At 46.1% G+C, this 21,401-nt stretch overlaps 1 protein-coding gene across 9 annotated transcripts in view; it reads left to right on the top strand.

Moving 5' to 3' along the window:
* MAP7 (microtubule associated protein 7) overlaps nucleotides 1-21,401 on the top strand; it is a 733,773-nt gene that overhangs the window by 370,337 nt on the left and 342,035 nt on the right. For all 9 annotated transcript variants that reach the window (XM_085611524.1, XM_085611525.1, XM_085611526.1 and 6 more), the window contains one exon: nucleotides 17,380-17,487. In XM_085611524.1, coding sequence (XP_085467650.1) covers nucleotides 17,380-17,487 — 108 coding nt within the window. The remainder of the gene's footprint in view (nucleotides 1-17,379; nucleotides 17,488-21,401) is intronic.

Raw genomic sequence — 21,401 nt, 5'->3', positions numbered from 1 at the left:
ATCCAGTTTGTTTTCATCTAGTCCACGATTTCAGAGATTTAACTGATAAAATGTGCCTGAGTGGTCGAGGTGTCTGTAAAAAGGAGTAAGATGATGAGCTAGGGGTTGTTGAGGAATGAGATGATGCTGAGCCCTTGAGCGCGGATGATGTTGGCAAGAAGGATAATGTAGATGTTGAATAGTGTGGGGCTGATCAAGGAGCCTTGTTGGTTGCGCCGAAGATCAGGTGGGAGGCAGTGGACGATTATAGGGCTAAGCTGACTGTTTGGGTGCATCCTGGGACGAAGGAGCTGATTCATCACAGAGTTGGTCTATGGCTAGATTGGGAGACTGTGTCGGAGGTGCCCTGCTGTGTCCCTTTTGTCCATGCTTGGTCGATGCATCCTATGTAAGCCATGAGCGTTGTCTCGGTGATGGGGTTAGGTCTGAGTCAAGATTGAGAAGGATCCAGGAGGTAGTTGGCAATAGGGTGGTAGCACAGTCAGTGGTTGAAAAGCTTTTCTAGTACTTTGGCCAGAAAGAGAGGAGGAGGGAGATAGCCCAGTGTTTACTAGTCCGCCGAGGGTTTGCATAAAAGCTTGTGTCCTTTGGTAAAAATGAAGTGAGGGCAGGGATCCAAAGGGGCTACTTAGTGGATTTGGTGCATGCTGTTGGTGGTTTGCAGAGGTCAGAAAGGCTTCTGTGATGATCTTGTCATCAGACTAAACGATAGCTAGGGTGGAGAGGGCCAGTTGGGGTGTGAAGATGTAGATGGTGCTGATTTTGGTGGTGAAGTAGTGGAAGAGCTGAATGCAGAGTTCCTGCAAGCTTAGGACAGTCCTGGAGCAGGTGGTAAGGGATGTGAATTCCTTCATAACAGTGAATATTTTGTTTGAGTAGTTAGAGCTGTTTTACGAGTAGTTAGTGCTGTTTTACATCCATTTGAGTGCTGAACGCTTGGTGGTTCTGAGTTGATGGTGGTATATGTGGAGGGCTGATCTGTAGGTGTCTTTGTTGTTGTCATGGGTTTTGGGCCATCAGCGTTCTAGCTGTTTGTAGAGGCACTTGGTGAGTTGGAGGTCTTCCGTGTTGCATTTTACCTGTGGCTTAGACTGAGATCATGTGGTTTTTAGCAGCACCAGGAAGTCTGCGCAGGAGGTGATCCGTTTGTTGAAGTCATGATGGCACATGATATGTTGTTGTGGTGGGGTGGGCATAGAGATTGAAGCTATGTGGTCCAGATATACTTGGAGATCTTGTTCCAGTTTTACCTGAAGGTCTTGGTATGATGGGTACTGTGTTTGTTGGGCAGGTGTAGGCTGAAGCCAACGAGGGATTGATTGGTCCAGGTGAGGGGGTGGTGGTGGACTTATCCATTGTGATTTCTGAGAAATTGCTGAATAGAGGGTTGAGGAGGTGTCCAGCTACATGGAAAGGGTTCTTCACTTGGTGGGCGAGCCTCTTTGAAGGATCAATAAATCTTCAACATCAACTCTCAATTCAAGTATACAAGTTCCAGAATATTTGCTCCCTTAGTTTCACCTGGCATCATGAGCATTCTCAATATATACCTTAATCAAAAAACGGGCTCCCACAGAGTAGTGTTTCAAACGTATTTTGCCGAAAGGATATATTGAGAATGCTCTTGATGCTGGGTGAAAATGGGGTGACAAATTCTCTGGAACTTGTATATTTGAATTGAGAGTTGATTTTGAAGAGCCTTGAAAAAGAGGCGGTACCTCAGAAAACATGTTGGCTGTGTGGGAGTAATCTTATTCTTGATGTCAGATTGGTTTTAAATTAAAAAACAAATAAAGGAAATAAGAGCACAGATACAAGGATTCATATTGTTATTGAGAAGACATGTTGCTGTGATTTATGAGTATTCTCCTTTAAAGAGATAATGTAAGATGGTAAAAGGCTTCAACTTAACCCCAATGGTTTGGCCCTTTTGCTCCTGTTTAACCTGTTGCCCCCTTAACAGAATTCTCAGGAGCATAGCTTCAGGGGGAGGAAGTGTTTGGGCTGTGACACACCTCAAATAAATGCATTCTTGGTAGGTAGTTGGGTCCGGGAACCCTGAGTCGGGTCTGCCCTGTCTATGTTGTTTTTCCTCGCCATCTTGATTTCTTTAAGAGGTTTTAACTTGTTGATTTTTTTGGATGGATAACTTAATTATAAAATAGTGAATGGTTTGCCAAAAAAGTATTAAATCGAGGTGGAGTGGCCTGGCTAGCTAATATGGCGAGCGCCTTGTAAAAACACTTAGTCTTCCTTCGCCGTCCATCCTCCTCCTGGGCAGCAGGAACATGGCTTTGCCCTGAAAGCAGGAAGGCTGCCTTCCGAAGCTCCCCCTGTCGATACCAGGGACTGTGTGTGCTCATGGGGGATGCTGACAGGGGTCAAAGGAGGAACTTTGTGCATGAGCAATGGACAATATGATGACCTGACTCTGTGAGACCTGCAACATGACTGGTTTAAGGGGTAGGCTGGGGCCGCTAGTCTTCCGCATTCTCAGGTAGGAGCCTTTGGATGGTGGGGCCATAAAAAAGGCCCCTTGAAAGCAACGGTAGTGTCAGTTCTGGGGCCCATCACTGGACTTGCCGGCTGGAGGGGGTTCTTCCTCCTGGGAGAGTGACCTGAGGCATGAGGCATGCCACACACCCAGACTCCAGTGTGCTGCCTCCCTACCTGACGTACTGTGAGGTCACCCCGGCTGAAGGAGCGGTGTTGAGGGAGAAGGGACTAAGCACCACTACCCCCCTCCCACCCATCAGAGGCTGACCTGAGGCTTTATGTCCAATAGGTCTCTGAAGATCATGGCTTGAGGCAGACAGACACACCCTTCACCCTGGGCCCTGAACGATGCACATCCTGCTTCATATTTTGGGAGCACCTGAGAAGGGGTGTGAGTTTTTTCCCTTCCCCTTCCTCCTCCTGGGAACCCACTGGCGGACCGGGCGAGGTAGAGAGAGGCCCCCTTGTGTTGTGCTTTCTCACCTCTGGTGTTTCCTGGCTGTTGGGGGCTTTGGGGCCTTTGTGGTATCGACCCGGCGCTTGTGGACTTGTTCAGCAGGATTCCTGGACCACTGCTCTCTCTCCCTGGTTTCTCCCAACCACCGGGGGCTACACCCACTGCCTTGTGCTACCCTGCCAGAGACACTGGGGTAAGCAGGTGATGAGGAAGTCCACACCACTGTGTATATACCAACTGGTTGAGTAATGGGACGCCTGTGGACCCAGAGAAGGGCGAGCAAAAGAGAGCTTTTGGTGGTATTTTGCTCCAGTTCACTGTTTCCTGGTGAGCTGGCTGTTGCTGACTCCATGGCCAATGACAAAAACTCTGGGGCCCAAGATGGACAGGTTTGTGATGCAGCCTCTGCCGGGAGATGACTCCTCTGACACCACTACGCACTCTTTGCTGTAACACCAGCCCGATGACCTAGAAACCATCCTGCAGGCAATCCAGGTTTCTTGTGAAGGTATTGAGCTCAAGATTGGAGAAGTGCGAATTGACACCTCCTTCCTTCGCCAGGATCTCCACAGCATGACCAACAGAGTGACTGAAACGGAGGGTCGTGTGTCCACACTAAAGGACAAAGTCGCTACACAGTAGTGATTAGCTGAGTCTCCCCTCTGGTCTGTTGCGCCGGGACGCCCCTGGGTAAGCTGAGCGCATTATAAATTTCATATTATTATTATTATTCACTTAAAAAAAACAGGTGTCTAGGCTTCTTTCAGCAGCATCCACTCTCAAAAGCTGAGCTGAAGACGCCGAAAATAAATTCATGCATAATAACCTTTGACTAGGTGGATATCCGAAAGGTGTAGAGTCCTCTCAACCGGAGACCGTTGTGGTGAACTGGCTTTGAACGTGGATCCCAGAGGGGAGGCTCGCACCTTGGTTTGTGGTCAAATGGGCCCTCTGCTCTCTGGCCCCGCAGTCACCCTCCTCGGGTTCACAGCTATGCCCATTTATTGTCCGGATGCTTAACTACAAAGATCTGGTAGCAATCCTTCGGGAAGGTCGTTGAGTAGGTCACCTCTCATTTGAATCCGTACATATCATGATCTTCCCCGACTACACCAGTGCAGCAAAAGAAGAAGTCTTATGATGAGGTAAAGCAAAAATTATGTGCTATGCACAATCAGTACATTGTAATATTTTTTGCCAAGCTCGAGGTAATGCACAACTCAACCACGCATTTCAATACTCCAGAGGTAGAGACAACAAACTTTAAGCTGGAGGTGGATATCCCGGGTCTGCCAGACGCCACCCAAATCCCAATGCTGAACTAGGTCTCGCAGGGGATGGAGGGGATGGAGACGTAATTGCAGCCCCTTAAATTCTATCGAGCACGGGAGGCCCCAGTCTCTGAGTGGCAGGACTTGCTGAGAGGCTCATTTCTCAGTGTTCACTGATCATGCACTGACCTTTACAGGGGGATTCACATCTGCTACTTCACCCTAGGTTCTCACTGGTGGCTCCCCTTTGGGTGTCTTGGGACTTTGTGGTCAACCTCAACTGGATATTATGAGGCACTGTCCAGAGATACTGTATTACATTTGACTCTGCCAGCAAATCCTACAGAGGAGGAAGTCCCACTCTTTCGTCACTACCTGAACTGGTTTGATGGTTTGTGTTAGGAAAGTTTCCAGGGTGACATATGCTTCAGGGGGTAAAATATGGGGACAGAAGATGGGGGTTGTGTGGTGGGATTGAGTTACAAGTTTGGGTTGCTAATGTATGTTTTTTCCTAGAAACTTACACTTGAAACGGATTGCAATCACAGGGAGGTTTCCACGCTTACACCCATACCATAGATGCCCACGCACTTTGTACCCGAAACGTTGGCATCCTACATTCCCCTCTAAGGCCCGCCCTCATGACACAGTTTACAGTTGTGTCCTGGAATGTGAACGGCCTGCTAGGCCTCATCAAAAGAAATTCAGTTCTTTGTTACGCCAAATGGTTCATGGCCGCCGCCCTCATGCTGCAGGATACCCATGTGCTAGGAACACATTGCCCCTTCCGCTGGATACCCTTGGAGCTCCAGGGAGACCGCAATCCTTCTGCACAGGTCCTTTATCCGAACAGTGACCTCCACAATCTCAGATACCTAGGTTCGTTGTGTGATACCTGGCGGACATGGCACCCAGGAGATACAAAATATGCACACACCTCAACAGCACATCAGTCCCTGTCCTGTAAAGACCTGCTGCCTCTCTGCAACTGAAATACTTACATTGTCTGATGCTGCTATCCTTCCAAAGGGAGATCTCTTACCACTTGCCGATTGTAGCCCACTTCCGGATTCCTCATAAAACACAGCATCCTATATGGCGACTCAATGCCTGGTGGCTGGTATCCGCCTAGTGTTCTGAACAGTTGCAAGCTGAGATTCATATATGCTTTGAGATAACCAAACGTACGGTTTCGTCATCTGGCGTATTATGGATGGCCGGAAAGGCCACCATATGGGAAATAGCACACAGCTAGAGCAGGAGTAAAACCAGAGAAAAACTCTGCCTCCTGACAAATCTTTTGAGCCAAATCATGTCACTGGACTGGCAGGTGACTTCTGAGACAACAGCGGCTCTTGCTCATCAATTGCTCTTGGCCAGCACATTCCTATGGCAAACATCACTCAAGGAGGCCCGCCATTGTTGGAGGGTATCAATACAGCGTGGTTATGGACATAGTGACAAAAGCGGTAAGCTGCTGTACTGGCTGGCAATCAGGGCATAGCCACAAGGACTGTTGATGAAATTCTTGACTCCTCAGGGACCCTGATATACAACTCAGTCGAAATTGCAGCTTCTTTTGCTGTTGCTACCGATTATATCTGACATTCCTCTCCCATTGCTGCTACCTTTATTATCCTCTGAGCTGGATAGTCCTCCACGCTGGAGGAACTTCAGGAGACTCTTTCAGACATACGTACTGGGAAGAGACCCGGGCCGAATGGGTTTTCCCTCGAGTACTACTGCACATTTCATGGGATCCTCAATTCCTATTTATTAGTCCTTTTCATGGACGTGATTTCGAAACCAGCTTTTCCACCTGACTTAGATAGGGCCACCATCATGATGCTGCCTAAGGGAGGCAGCCCGCAGCCCACCGTTCGTCTTACTGACCAATCTCTTTAATCAACTTGGAACTCAAGGTCTTTTCCAAAATCATTACCAAAAGACTGCAATGAACTCTACCTATTTTAATTCAGCCAGATCAATGAGGCTTCATACCCAACTGTGATACCCGCCATTGTATCCGTTAGGTGCATGTGGCACTTGCCAATCTAAATTCCATACGAGACCCATGTGCTGTGTTGCTGGTCAACTTTGAGAAGGCCTTTGATTCAGTAGATTGGTCCTTTCTGACCGCAGTCCTGGAATGCTTGGGCATTGGTCCCAATTTCTGGATTCTATTAAACTGCTGTTCACAGCACCCACCTCCCAACTGCAGGTCAACGGGGTGCTCTCCAACCCATTCCCCATTGGCAGGGGCATAAGGCAGGGCTGTGTGCTCTCACCACTCTTTTTTTGCCCTCACCATTGAACCACTAGCGAGACTCATTCGCTGCAGAGCCCACATACAAGGCTCAAGGTGGGAGGACAGACAGAAGAAAGAGTAATACTCAACACTGATGACATCCTTTCTTCTCTTTCTTGCTAACCCTACTACAAGGGGATTCGGTGACTTCCTCCTGACAAACCTGGATTCCTGTTAGATGACTGAGCTTTCAGTACCTGGGTCTCTTTTTCTTTTTTTTTTTTTTTTTTAAAAACCTTTATTCGTGCATCTTAAAAGAACAAATACGGGCCTACAACCGTCAGGCCGGCCACGATACAGTAAAGCACTGATACCCACATTACAGCCCCCGTGCATCAACGGTCAGGATTAACAACAGGTTATGAGTCACATACTGGAGATATCTTTGAAACCCGGGGAAGGAGAGGTGAAGGTTAATTTTAAGTTTTTTGATAATTTTATCAAAGAAAAAAGTCAATGAAGGATAAGAGCAAAGTAGATTCGAGTCCGCAAGATAGCTTCACCACACGGGCGAGCAGCAACATCAGTAAGAACAACAATGGGAGCAAAATCTCAATCAGTGAGGCGGTGCAGAGATATATCAGGATAGTCACATGAGCAAGTACGCGCCCCTCCAGAGCCGCCCCCACTCGATCCACCCCACACCCGGACCCCGAATCGAAGAAAGTAGAGCACAGAGACATAAAAGAAGAAAGGCCCATAGAACTAATTGAGAACAGAGTATTAGCCCCCCACCCTACACCAATGCGGAGGCTACGGCCTACCCCCCCCCCAGCATAGTGCCTGTCGCCCAAGGAACCCGAAATATAGAGAAGAGAGAAAGTAGGAACAGAGTAAAGAAGGGAAGAAAACAGAAAAGAAGGTGAGGAGGAGCCCACTGGACACCAGAGCGCCCCGAACCATCAGCCAGTTATGGCCCCCACACACTGAGAGCCCTCTACGCCAAAAAACGGCATGCAAAGATACCATGGCACCACAGTTTAAGCAAGGGATACAAGTCGCGACGAGTGCGCGCAAAACATACATACAGTCCCAGTCCCAGGCCAGCCCGTCCATAAACCATAGCGATAGAGGTCAGTCTAGCCCTGGCCCGATCGCGGGCTTGGGATTAAACCAGCTCCTGCGTGAAGGCCCCGTGTCCCGAGCAGACAAAGACAAGATGGCCGCTTGTGAGAGGATGGTGAAGTAGGATCACGAAATGGCCGCCGACCATCGATTGAGGTCCCTCGTTGCACCACATAAAATCCAAACCTGGCAAGTAAGGTACAGGAGTTCCACAAAAAGGCAGCAGTGGGCCACCGCGGCCGGTCCCTCGAAGCCGTTAGGTATCGCTCAGCAGGATAGCCTCGCGGACGCGGTGAGGCAGGGAACAATGAAGCAGGCAGCCATGACCAGGGGGACAAAGTATCCGCAGTTGAGGTGGAGAGCGGTGGACCCTGGGCGCCGGGAGCGCTAGATGAAGGCACCAGTGTAGCACAATCATACACCGCCGCTGCGTCCCCGCAAGAGGACAAGAGCACCGGAGGACCCACGCCCTGTGGATGACAAACAGTGCGCCCACGGCCCGCAGCCGACAGTATGGGGTCAAACCTCTCACTCAGCGCCTGCAGGCCAGCGCACATCTGTAGTTGAAAGTCCCGCAGGACAGCCAGAACGGAGCCGCATGTCAGCGGAAGCCGGGCCCCAACATCGGCAGCAATCCGGGACGGCACTGTGGAGCTGGTGTCCGGAAGAGGGAGGGCGAAGTGGGCAGCGGGCGAGACCGGAGTATCACCCCCCAGCCGCGAGCAGGCACTCAACGCCATGTTTTGCCGCTATACGGTGCAATGGCCAGGGGGGGGGGTCGTGGCAAGGGGTCAATTCCCCTCAGGTCTACGCCGCAACAGGAAAGGCCGACAGTCGCTTATCTTCTCGCCGGTCCCCCTCGCCGCTGGCTAGGCAATAGGCAAAGGGGGCAGCAGCCCCCCACAGCTTGGTCCTCAGAGCGGGGCAGGAGACTCACCGCACCGGGGCCCACCCCACAGCTCCAGCCCGTCAGGCACAGGGTGCAGAAGGTGTCCGGCCGTCTCTCCCCGGGCTCATCCGGCAACGATCCATGGTGCGAGGCGAGATCGGGACCGCGGGGCTCAGGTTAGCGCTAGCTGGTCCGGTAACTGCGGAGCTTCCAGGAGGCCGGCAAAGGCCGTACGGGCGCAGGGTTTCAGTGCCGAGGACAAAAGCACCCAGAACTCGGGCATCCGGGCGGGTTGAGACTCCGGGAAAGCAGCAGCGCGGTCAGCGCGTCTTCGCACACGGTGCACCTCGAGAATCGGCGAGGATGGGCATCAGGATAGTAGTCCGAGGCCACGGACCGACGGAGCCGGGCGCTCAAGCGTCTGCTCCGGTCGCCATCTTGGCTCCTCCTAGTACCTGGGTCTCTTAATCTCTCATAACCCTGACCTAGCGTGGAGCCTTAATCTCCCACCTCTAGTCACCAAGATGGAAATGCCTCCCATTGTACCTGTTGAAAAGAATGGTATTATTTAAAATTATGGTACTGCCCACATCTTATATGTCCTCCAACACTTCCCGTACAACATACTTAATGGTTAAAGAGGCTCAGTGCACAGATTCCCACTGTTTTTTGGATGGGCTGGCCCCCGCATAGCCCTGGATAAATGTAGGCAATCGGTATATATTGGGTGTTTGAGGGTGGCCTACATTCAGCTATATTATTGGGCGTCCCACTTATTGGTGGTTAACGACTGGCTAATAAGCGGATGGGACGACCCAGAATCCCACTTGGACCTGGGTAAGCTCTGGTGCGCAGACTAGAGATTTCTCGGCTGGGACAGAAAGCTGACTCAGTACATTCCACTACGGACAGGACAGTGGCTTTAACATTCTGCTCGACTAGAAGAGTTTGTGGCCTGGGACTAAATTAGTATCACAATCATGGGGGGACTTTGGCAAAGGGGTCATGTGTTTTCCATTCAAGACCTCCAGGCGCAGTTGTCTCTATCACGCTAGCAATCCAATAAATATTTCAATTTACAGCATTCCCTGGCAATCCTTATAGGCAGTGGAAACGACCTCCTGTGAATACAGTCCTCTCGAGGCTCAACTCCTTACAGGGCGTCTGGGAAGAGAGCGATCTCCAAATATGCCTCTCATTGATGGTGGCTGCATCAGAAGAGCTCATTACCCACAAAACAAAATACGAGGAATGGGCGACTGGTGTGATGGCTGGATGGGTCCCCGGGCTCCAGACTTGAGCTGGTCCATTAGAAAAACCTACACATCACATATTACATGCCCGATTCCGATGGCATGCAGATAAATCGCACCACCCCAGATTCTTTCGATGCTCCCACAATCAATCAATTAGTAGATTTGTAGAGTGCTTCTGGTCACCTGGGAGGGTATCCAGGTGCTGGCAACGTCCAGTTGATTAGCTGAATATCCATGTCTTCAGGTACTTTCGGAACTCTGGAGAGATAGAGAGGTCGGTAGATGAAAGGGTAGCTCGTTCCATGTCTTCGCTGCTAGGTAGGAGAAGGAGCGACCTCTGCATCTGCTATGTTGGATGCGGGGGTGAGGGTTAGAGAAAGGTACGCTGAGCTGAGGTGTCTGGTGGGATAATCGAAGTTCAGGCGGTGGTTCAAGTAGGTGGGTCTGCAGTTACGTATGACCTTGTATGCATGGGTCAGGAGCTTGAACTGGCATCTTTCGTGTACAGGGGGCCAGCGGAGTTGTCCGAGGTAGGGGGCAATGTGGGTTAATCTAGGAAAGTCCAGGCCAAGTCTGGCTGTGGTGTTCTGTATGGCTTGTAGTCATCAGTGGAGGTAAGCTGCGATCCCTGCATAAAGAGCGTTGGCATAGTCCAGTCAACTGGAGATGTGGGCCTGGGTGATGGTGCGTCTTGAGCTTTGGGGTAGCCATTTAAATACCTTACAAAGCATGTGGAGGATGAAAAAAAAGGTGAAGGATACAGAGTTTATCTGAGTCATCATGGTTTGTTTGTTGTCCAGATTGATGCCTAGGTTCCTGGCATGCACAGTGGGGTTAAGAGTATGTCTGAGTTCTGAGGGACACCAGAATGTGTACAATGGAAAGCTTTTATTTCTGAAAATCAGTACTTCTGTTTTGTCCATGTTGAGCTGACTCCATTCGCTTAGTTGGATGTCTGTGGTGGTATCGGGGTGTTTGCGATCTTGTCATGGGAAATGTTTGTAAGGTTGTTGCAGAGTTCCTGTGAAGGGGTAATTTTGCTTGTTGCAGCTGAGGGATTGGAGAATTCTTTGACGATGTTGAATAGTTTTTGCTGTTGGTAGAGCTTGATTCGATGCTTCAGGCTAAGAACACAATGACGCAACTTTCTTCTACATGGTCTGGACATGCCCTCTGATATCTCGCTTCTGTCCAGGAGTCAGTGGGACCTACTTGTGGGTTTTGGAACAGCAAATTGATCTAACCCTGTGGGTTGGCCTCCTCTCCATACGATAGGATCTCGGCGGACCCAGACAGGACCGAACAATAGTGTAAGTGGCTACAATGGTTGCGAAAAGGCACATTACTTGTCAATGGGGGCCCCCCTCAGTCCTCCACCCTAATAGAATGGAAGAGTGAGTCGGACTGGTGTGCCAAAATGGAACTGCTGGTCTAACAGGATAGATGATGCTCTCAGAAACACTCGAGAATAGGGTACAAATGGTGGGCATTTCATGGGCAGGACAGTGAGCAACTCGGACTGTAAGACTCAAATTTGAATTATACTGTATAATGTCCAATAGTTGGGTACTGATTCTCCTTCTGTATGTGCTCACAATTAATAAAAGTTGATTTATCAAACAAAATAGTCAATCTGCATCCACAGAAGTACGCTTTGAATGGGTGCAAATTTCCTGCTTTTTGGAATACACAAACATTGACAGGTGTAGGCTTGGAACGCTGCAACAGTCTCCTGTATCCCGGCTTATTATTGGCACTCAAAGCCTAAAAAGGTGATGGAATGAATGCTTGCAACTAGTCTAATCACTGGCAATCACTTGGGATAGAATTCCATCCCGTTGTCTTTTTGCCCACTGTGCCACTTTAGGACAGAGGTTCACCTAATGCAGATCAGTATTGATCCTGTTCCTCATGGACCATCCTGAGTTTTGGTCAGCTCACCCCTTCATCCTGTGCTCACTGCTTTTTTAGTTGGAACAATTGAGATTTTCAGCCCCTGAATCTCGCCGACTAAGCTACGCACCTGGGGGGTTGGGCTATTATCCCTGATATTAAAATCCATTTCCTGGTACCTCTTAGCATCATTAACTGTTTTAACACTAGCTAAAAGTGTCTGCTCGCCTCTGTTCCCCTAGTACAACATTGAAACAAAGGGGCTTCAGTATTCTGCATGCATTTTGATTGGAGACACTGCCCAGTTTTCTCTTTGCCAATAAGTGATTCCTTTTCAGGAACTTTGGATTTAATAGTTCACTTTGGGTGATGGGTTTAGCGTGGTCACCCATCACTGGTTTATGCTTACTTAGCTCTGCTACCTTGAACCCTGGACTGCAAAGAAATTAGTATAAAGGTTAGATCACTCATAGCTTTGTGAGAGAAATTGTAGCCCTGTGTGACACCTAAACACAATTGACAAAAGAGTGTAAACTGATACTGTTTTCCCCCTATAAGGCACATGGATCCAAAGTTGCTGATATCTTTGCAGTACCTTCCCATAAGTTGAGTTCCCATTTAGGCTCGGGTGAGCTGTAATAATGGTGCCTAACTTCTTAAGCACTTGAACAACCTTTGGTGGTTATTATGTCCACCTAAAACTTAGTTTTCCCTATGTCACAATGATACAGTCACGTGCGTACTTCACAACCAACGCATAATCCCCTAAAAAAAATCTGAATTCAGTAGCACAACAGTATAGCAAAAATATAGAAGATTTTAATGTTATCTTTCTTAAAAACACATTACAATATGTATACTCATTTTCTGAGCGATCATCCCAGTGCATTTAGCAACTATAAAATAAAAGCAAGTTATCACAATGATAGTAAAAACCCTCTTGTAATCTTCAGAGTACAGTGCAACAAAAATCAACATGACATATACCCAAGTATACACTCATGACAATAGCACACTAGGAGAAAAACAATACATACACAATTATCAATATTGAAAAAAACTGAAATGATCAATGTGGGGTATCAAAATACTTCATATGGTGTTCATAAAACCATATGTCAAGTCCCCAGTCTTTATAGATTCAGTTTTGTGAATAACATTGATGCATTTCGGTGGACAGGACTTGTAGATCCCCATCTTCCTCTGGACAGACAAAACAAATCTCTCAGATTCTTAATTCCATGATGGCACTGAGTTGTATATTCAACTTTGCAACACCCAGCATGACGATTTGATAGGCTGGCCAACACGCATGATTTTTGCGTAATCAGGAAGCCGCATTTAAATATAGGGACGGTATACAGGATGACATCCGAATGGGAAAGAAACACTGTGAAATAGATGCAGTCACAGGTGTAAGGAGGTAAGATTGTCGGCAGATTTCTCCCTGCCACTCGAGTGCAGACCTAAGCCTTTAATGGAAGGGATAGGGCCTATCAATCAGTGACGGGCATAACTCTAGTTAAACAATCAGAGGCAATGCACTAACCCCCTCGAGAATAGGTTTAGGGGTTACTCTAAACAAAACTTGAAGTATGGTAGGAATGGCATGTCTTTTAGATTTAGCCAAGACTTTGACATTGGAGGTGTTAATAAAAATAAAATGCCAATATTTGCTTCTGTTTTATGGATAGCCCGCTGTATTAATGCACTTGTCAAAGCTAGCAGATGCTTCCTTAATCAAAGTTCTTTTTTTAAATATTATTTACATTATTTGTCATGATTTGTTATCTTTGGATTTAGCTTTTTGTAGAGTTCAACCTGTAGTAAATTTCCAGCTGGTGTAGCATGTCCCAGGGCACTTGTAAACATTTACCTGTTTGAAACTTCTCTGGCAGTCCAGGTGTTGGATCAACCTTAAAAATGAATGCTACCCAGTGTGCTTATGTTCACTTAGTGTTTGAAGTAAAGAAATCAGTTGAACTTCAATAGACTAAGATACGCAGGGGCGCTCGGTGGCACTTGTGACAGAAAGGAGCAGGTGTACCCGAGTGAATTCAACAAAATGTTTTGGAGGTGGTTTTGACAGGTATAACCCTACAATTGTGCACTCCCTCAGAGTGCGTCTTTCCTCCATTGGTCGACACTGGGGAAGGTTATAAAGCCCCTCTGATGCTCTGCACCAGAGGGAGTCCTTTATTTTTCTTTTCCGTCAGGCTACTTGGGAGGAGCTTCCCAAGCAGCCTAATTGTTATTTTTGTTATGTTTACTGTAATGACAATTTGTGTGCAGAGTATGCTGGCATCATTACAGTAAACTGAAAGTAAAACGAGCTTATAGGCTTGTTTTACTATCAATTAATCTGTGTTTGGGAGCATATCTCAGCCCCCCGAGCACTGATTCTCCTGGGAGGGGTATCGTTGGAAAGGACAGAAACCCCACAGTAAACCAAGAAATTCCAAATGTCGCCAAAACAAACAAAAGGATGGGGCGGCTTACTCTGGCATTGAGCTGTACCCCTGCCCCAGTAGTGTGAATAATGTCTCTGCCCCCTCTGGGGGCAGATAGGAGGTTTATCCCAATTGGGGAGTTTGTACTAAACTTGTCTCCAGGGAAGAGGGTAGAAAATCCACCTAACACAAGGGATTTTGCCTTTGGGGCAAAAAGAAAGTGGTGCAGGTGTTGCACTCTGGCATTATTCATACCCCACTCCAAAAGCAACACACCCATCTTACCCCACCCCCTCCAAGGGGCAGACAGAACATGTGCCCCCAATTTGCCCGGGGGGGGGGACTGAATCCCCAATATATGGCAGAAATATATATATATGTTTTTAATAAAATAATGGGCTGGGTCTTGCCCTTCCTAACATCTGGTCCCACCCTCACCCTTAAAGCAATAATTGTCTTTTTGCTCCCCTGCAGACTAACTAAAGTATACAAAAGGTGATGGATGGAATTCTTGAATTAATCTCAGTCACTGGTAATTACTCTTGTCTGTATTCCCAGTCCATTGTTGTTTTGCACACCATGCCACCTCAGTTTGGACCCAGCTATACACAAATTATTCTTGAGCCTGCTCCAGGGGGAACAGTCGAGCCTGAACTGCCAAGCATGGCTCTCTCTGAAACGGAACACAAGCAATCCAGGACCAGTTTCACCCTTGTTATGGGTTCATCAGCTGTATATATCTGGGTTCCAGTGAACCAGTGTGCACGGGACTCCCTTCTGGGCATTCCCGTCCTACTTAGGACGACATACAAATGTATACAAAAGGTGATGGATGGAATGCTTAAATTAACCCCCGCCACTTGAGGCAGCATCCCAGCCCGTCGTAATTTTGCTCATCATGCCCCCTCAGTTTCGACCCAGCTATATGCAATTCTGTCTTGACCCTGCACCATTGGTAACCATCCAGCCCAAACTGCTAAGCCTGGCCCTCCCTAAAGTGGAACAAAAGCAATCCAGGGCCGGTTTTGCCCTTGTTATGGGCTCATCAGCCGGATATAGCTTGGTTCCATGACAGAGTGCACAGGGCTCATGCCTGGGCATACCTCTACCACTTAGGGCGACATATTAACCGAGGTCAATGGGAGCCCCCTTGCAAGGTCTCCAGTTGACTTTGGTTTGACTCGTTCTTGTCACGGGCACTAGGACAGCTGCACAAGTGGCACAGTGCTTTTAGTGGCATAAATGGGATAACACAGAGTGTTAGTAATTTTGTGGTTTCCTGCAGATTCCAGAAGTTTCCATCACAGAAATGTAAGGAAAATGCGTGGTTTCAGGAAAAGTGTGAGGTGTGCAGGGCATTGTTGGTAAGAAAACCTTGTGGGCTTCTCACAAGTCCGACCACCCTGGAATCCCCAGGTTGTCTAGTTTTAAAAAATGTCCGTGATTGGTAGCTTTCCTTGGGTGGTGGCCGAGCACGTGCCCATATCCTGCACCTACCCACTTTGCAAAAAATGGGTCCGTTTTGATTGGAAAATGTGATGTATCAAGCTTATGGTTTGGGCCATTTACTGTTGCAAGCACTAGGCCTACCCACACAATGAGGTACCATTTTTCTCAGGAGACACAGGGAAATGCTGGATGGAAGGAAGCTTGTGGCTCATGCAGATTCTAGAACTTTCCATCGCAGAAATGTGAACAAAATGTGTTTTTCTTTTTTTGTCAAAGCTTGAGGTTTGCAAGGGATTCTGGGTAAAAAAATGGCAAGAGCTACGCATGTCACCTCAACCTGGATTCTCCTAGATGTCTAGTTTTAAAAAGTTGACAGGTTTGCTAGGGTTCCCTGGGTGCTGGCTGAGCTAAGGACCAAAACCACAGCTCCCCACTTTGCAACGAATGGGCCAGTTTTGAGTTGAAGAGAAAAAGGGATATATCCATTTTGCGTTTTGTGCAGTGTTCTGTTGTTCGCACTAGGCATACCAATAGAAGTTAGGTACTATTTTTATCGGGAGACTTGGGGGAATGCTGGGTGCAGGGAAGTTTGAGACCCCCCACAGATTCCAGAATTTTCCATCACAGAAATGTGATGAAAATGTGTTTTGTTTTTTTGTCAAAGTTTGAGGTTTGCAAGGAATTCTGGTGAAAAACACTTGGTGGGAGCCATGTAAGCCACCCCACCCTGGATTTTTTATTTTAAGTGTTTGGTGTTCAAAGATTTTTGCTAGGTTTCCCTAGGTGCCAGCTTAGCTATGCACATTGGAAAAAGGTGTCCGTTTTAAGTGGAAAAATGTGATGTGTCCATGTTGCGGGCACTAGGCCTACCCTCAGAAATGTGGTACCATTTTTATCGAAGACATGTGGGAGCATAGAATAGTACAAAATGTGTTATTACCAATTGGATTTCACTGCATCTGTACCTTCCAAATATAAGCCAGTGTATAAGAATGCAGACATTTAAAATAATACCCTCTAAGTTATATGCTAGCACGGGTACCCACAAATTCAGAGATGTACAAATAACCACTGCCCCTAAACTCCATATTATATGCTCATCTCAGAAACACATAGGTTTCCTTAATACCCATTTTTCATTCTGCCCATTTCACCATGTGAATTGGTCTATACTCTGTACACAATGAAAAACTTTTGTACTGTGCAGCTCAGTTGTTAGCTCTGGGTACCTTGGGTTCTTGGAGAATCTATAAACCACATATAACCCCGCAACCAGAGGGGCCTAGCGGATGTAATGGTATATTGCCATTGGAAACCGGCCATTGTGACTAAAAGTTACAGATGAAAAAGTTGTCACAAATGGCCATTTTTCCTTTTGCTTTTCAATATTTCTTTATTTCAACAATTTCTTTGGGAAAACCTTGAGGGATCTACACAAATGACCCCTTGCTGAATTCAGAATTTTGTCTACTTTTAAGAAACCTATAGCTTTCCTGGATCCCCATGGGATTCACACTTTCACCAGTTAAGATGTTAATTTCACTAGGTGATTTAAACAAAGATCAACAGTCACCTTACTGGGCTTTTTTTTTTTTTGGTACATCGGTAAAAGAAATTAGAATAAATAAACGTTGCTGCTACTTAATATAATTTGTTTACATAAATTCCATCCCTTATTAATAACCATTTAGCGTACTTGTTTTGCTTTTCTTTGCAAGTTGAGTTTCTCCTTTGTTTTTCACCTGCCGCTGTTCACAATACACCATATTTTATCGACACTGGATGTGATTAACTCGCAGTAGATAATGTATTAAGAGTGACGCCTTTTTCTATGACCTCTTTCAGCATCTGAAGGTCATCACACGAAGCCCCATGAAAGGAGGTCTGTGTCACTAGGTCGCTTATCACCTGCTGTACAATCACAAAGCAACAACAATGCCATAGCAAAATCAGGTGAGTTACAGTTATTGTCCAGCTAACTCTGAAAGCTGAGAGCAGTAGAGTCATGATAGCTCAATTGTGCATTTATCACTACTCTGATCAGGGGCGTCGTCAAATCCAACCCTGCTTTAGCAGCTTTAGCGGGGGTGGAGTTTTTGATGGGCTACTTCTGTCTGCAACTCGGCAAACAAAGACTCTTAAATAATGTGAAAGAGTTGAATGATTAAAAGGATGGATGTGTGAATGAAAGGGAGGATGAATGAGTGAAAGGATGGATGTAAGGATGGGTGAGTGAACAAATGGATGGATTAGTGAAAGGGAGGGTGGATGAATGTATGGATGGATAAGTGAAAGGATGGTTGATGAAAGGGTGAAAGGATGGGTGAGTAAAAGAATGGATGGATGAGTGAAAGGGATGGTGAATGGATGAAAAGATTAATGAGTGATAGGATGAATGGATGAGTGAAAGGATGGAGCTGAGGGGGTTGTGAACCCCCAACTTTAGCATCTACGGCAGGGGGTGGAATTCCTGAGGTGCCTTTTCTGTCTGCAACTTGGCAGACAAAGGTGAGTGAGTGAAAGGATGGGTGTGTGAGTGAAATGGTGGGTGAGTGAGTGAATGGATTGATGGATGAGTAGATAGATGATTGAGTATTTTCTTATTATTTTGTTATTTGCCATTTTCCCATCCTACTTTTGTTTCAGCTGTTGTTGGTTATCTGCAATTCCTTGGCTATAATCCATGTATGCTTATTGTGTTACTGCTGATTTGTAGCAAATGTATATCTTTCACGATACACATATCTGATGTATGTCTGTGTGGAGTGTTCTAAAACTGACACTAGGTCCCTCAGAAACGACCTCCCTTGCATTCAGAAGAGGGATGCACTGATTCAACAGAAAGAAGAATAAGGTGTCTCATCCATGGGGGGATGCGGAGAGTATCCTCCATCTTCCCTCCACTATTTGGAGCTCACTCATACTAGCCCTACACAGGAAGAAGATAAAGGTACTTGATTGCAACTCCTTTTCCTTCCACTAGCAGGCAACTTGTCCCAGCTAGAGCCAGTTCCGAAAATCGGTTGAAGGGGTTATAATAACCTGGGAGGTCAAGGAACTTCATGGACCTAACCTGTGGAGACTTTCATGTACCACTGAGTTTAACTCAGCTCCTCATCTGGGTGAAGTTGTCCCAAGCTGCTATTGCACAGAAGGGCCAAACCAGGTTCTCATTCTGGGTGCATGGCTGCATAGCCATTGCACCAAGAGGTTGAAATAGCCACCCTCCTTGGATGCAGGCCAAATGGTCAAGTCTCATTTCATTTCAATGACTCTTGAAACTTGCCCAGCAAAGTCAGAACCAGTTCCTCCTCTGGGCAGTTTCTGTTACAATTTCAGTCTGACGAGGCAAACATGCCTGATGAGTCCTCCACTCCTGTGGTTGAGCAGCAGCTGTGGAGGAGTGCACCTCCTTACCGAATCAATGTTAAGTGTTAGATACCAGCCTCCCCCTTTGTTTGGCACACCATCAGTCAGCTCAGCACAGGAAGCTCAAGAAGTAGATCAGGCACCAGAAGTCCTCATTCCAGGGTAGCCTCAGAGGACACCCAACCACAGCAGTGTAGTTGGGAGATTGTTGCGACACTTGAGTAATATACTATCGATGAGAACAGGACACTGGAGCCCTGTGTGGCAGCCCAGATATTAGGAATTGGTTTGGTCTTCTCTGTGCAACTGCAGCATTCTCAGTCTTTTCGGTTGAAGAGGTGTGTCTCGCAACGGTAAGTCCCTGTTACATGCTTCCCTTGCTGTGTTATTGAAGCAACTTCTGGTTAGATACTAAGTGACTGGGTAACCCCAAGTTAATAGTGAGAGGAAGAGCATATGAGTAATAGTTACAATAAAGGTAATTTTGTCTTGTTCATCACAATGCCAAAATAATCTGTATGGTGGTTAAACATATCTAAACAATTACTCTACAGTCTATTTACCAGCTGTAGAAGGAAAGGGCAAACTGTTTTTTGGTCTTTGTTATAAAAGTTTGGCCTTTTGAGAAGTCCCCTTAGAACTTAGTAGAAATGATGGCAGTGATTTCACTTAAAGCACAAGGTCTAAGGTGGTATCATCATTTGATTCGATAGCCTCATTGTCTCAATGAGATCTCATGGTAAAACTACCTCCTTTTTCCTTTTTTTTTTTTTTTTTTAAAAAGGTACATATTTTTGGTGTTTTAGAGTGGAATAACAAGCAAGCCAAAATACACATTTGGCGAACGGGGTATATAGGGACGATTGGGCTCACATATTTTATTACTACTGACTGTAGGTTATTGGCTTTTTAGGCTGCCAGCATATACATTTTCATATAGATACTAGGGGCAAGGATTTGCCAAACATTTAACACAAAAATACTTTCTATTGTATTCAGCCCTCAAGTTTTGAGGATGATCTACTTACTCCATATCATCTAACCTATTCTGACATTATCAACAATCCGACATGGTCTCTCTTTTCACATGGACAATAAAGGGAGACTGAGTCCGTTCAAACTTATTCTGGCTACTGGAGACTAATGAAGTAAATTTCCCCATTCCAAATTTATTCCGTAGTTTAGTCCTCCAAACAGTTTTTAGTGGGGGTTTAGTTGACTTCCAGAATTCAGCAATAGTTAATCTAGCTACAAAAAGTATGTGTATGATCTATTTACCCACAGATGTTGAGTGGTTTTGCTCCCACTTCTGCAGTGTTGCCCAGTATCATAATAAAGGGATGTGGAGTTAAACTAACATGGCTGATTTTTTCGGGGTATTTATTTTTGCAACACTGTCCAAGGCTCTCATCTCTATCAACAGTTTTTTGAGAAACCAACAATAGCCCCCATTCAGGTTTGAAAATGCCATTTCATAATGAATGCTGTGAATGTATGAAAAGTGAACTGCCCTCTTTCTGGTGATGGCCCAGGATACTTAGGCTATGTCCTTATATAGTTCAGTTTCCTATTTTGCTATATAGCTGTGTTAACGCTTACCGTAAACTGCCTTGGGGTTAATAAAGGATTTAGATTCATTTTTTAGATGCTGGAAGAACAGGGATTCGCTGACAAAAACGGTATGTCATGCAGTAAGTGTCCCAATGAGTCAATATTATGTTTCCGGAGGTAACACTTAATGAGTGGATCAGAAGTAATTGATATCGCGGGGTTATTAATGGCTTGGATCGTTCGAGAATATAACAGAGTTTATCCCGCCACTGTGCTCAGTTCATGCCACGTGACTGTTGTTGAACTAACTTTATCCACTGCCACTGTCGGCTAGCGTGATTTGTCAAAGAAAATGACCCGTAATGTGCCTGGGGCTACATTTTCAGTGTGGTATGAGAGGTTGGGGTAAGGATCAATATACTGTGAAGAATGCTTGAGAAGACAGGTAATACAGCTCATGGTCGGGTACCGATAGAGCAAACATTTATAAACAGTTCAACCCTTAACTTACGACAAAGGTCTCGAAATCCATACCATCTCCGTCTCTTGGTTGACACATCTTTGCCACTGTTTTAGAAAGGAGCACATATCAAAATTCATCAACTTACATCAGTTTAGAGTTCAGTCAATGATGAGAGATTTGGTAAAGTTTTAAAAGCTTTATTTCTTATTAATAAATTAGCAATACTTTTTATCTTTTATTTAAATTAGTCAGATATATCCAGTTACAGATGTATCAAGAAGCATTTGGTTAGGAGCAGCATGAAAAATAACAGTGTGTTCCACAATAGTTACTATCTTGATCTAAAAGGACCTAACATCATAAAACCCAGAAAGAGTTTCTTTTGGAAAAGAGCAAGAGTTTAGAGCATCAGGCTAATAGTTGCAAGAAAGCGAACTCCTCATTAAGACCAGTTCTGGAAACTCAGCTGAGTTCCCCGACAGTT

This window comes from Triturus cristatus, chromosome 6 (assembly GCF_964204655.1).
Source record: "Triturus cristatus chromosome 6, aTriCri1.1, whole genome shotgun sequence".
Lineage (NCBI taxonomy): Eukaryota > Metazoa > Chordata > Amphibia > Caudata > Salamandridae > Triturus > Triturus cristatus.
Note: the sequence above shows the minus strand (reverse complement) of the source record. Positions and strands in the feature narration are given on the sequence as shown.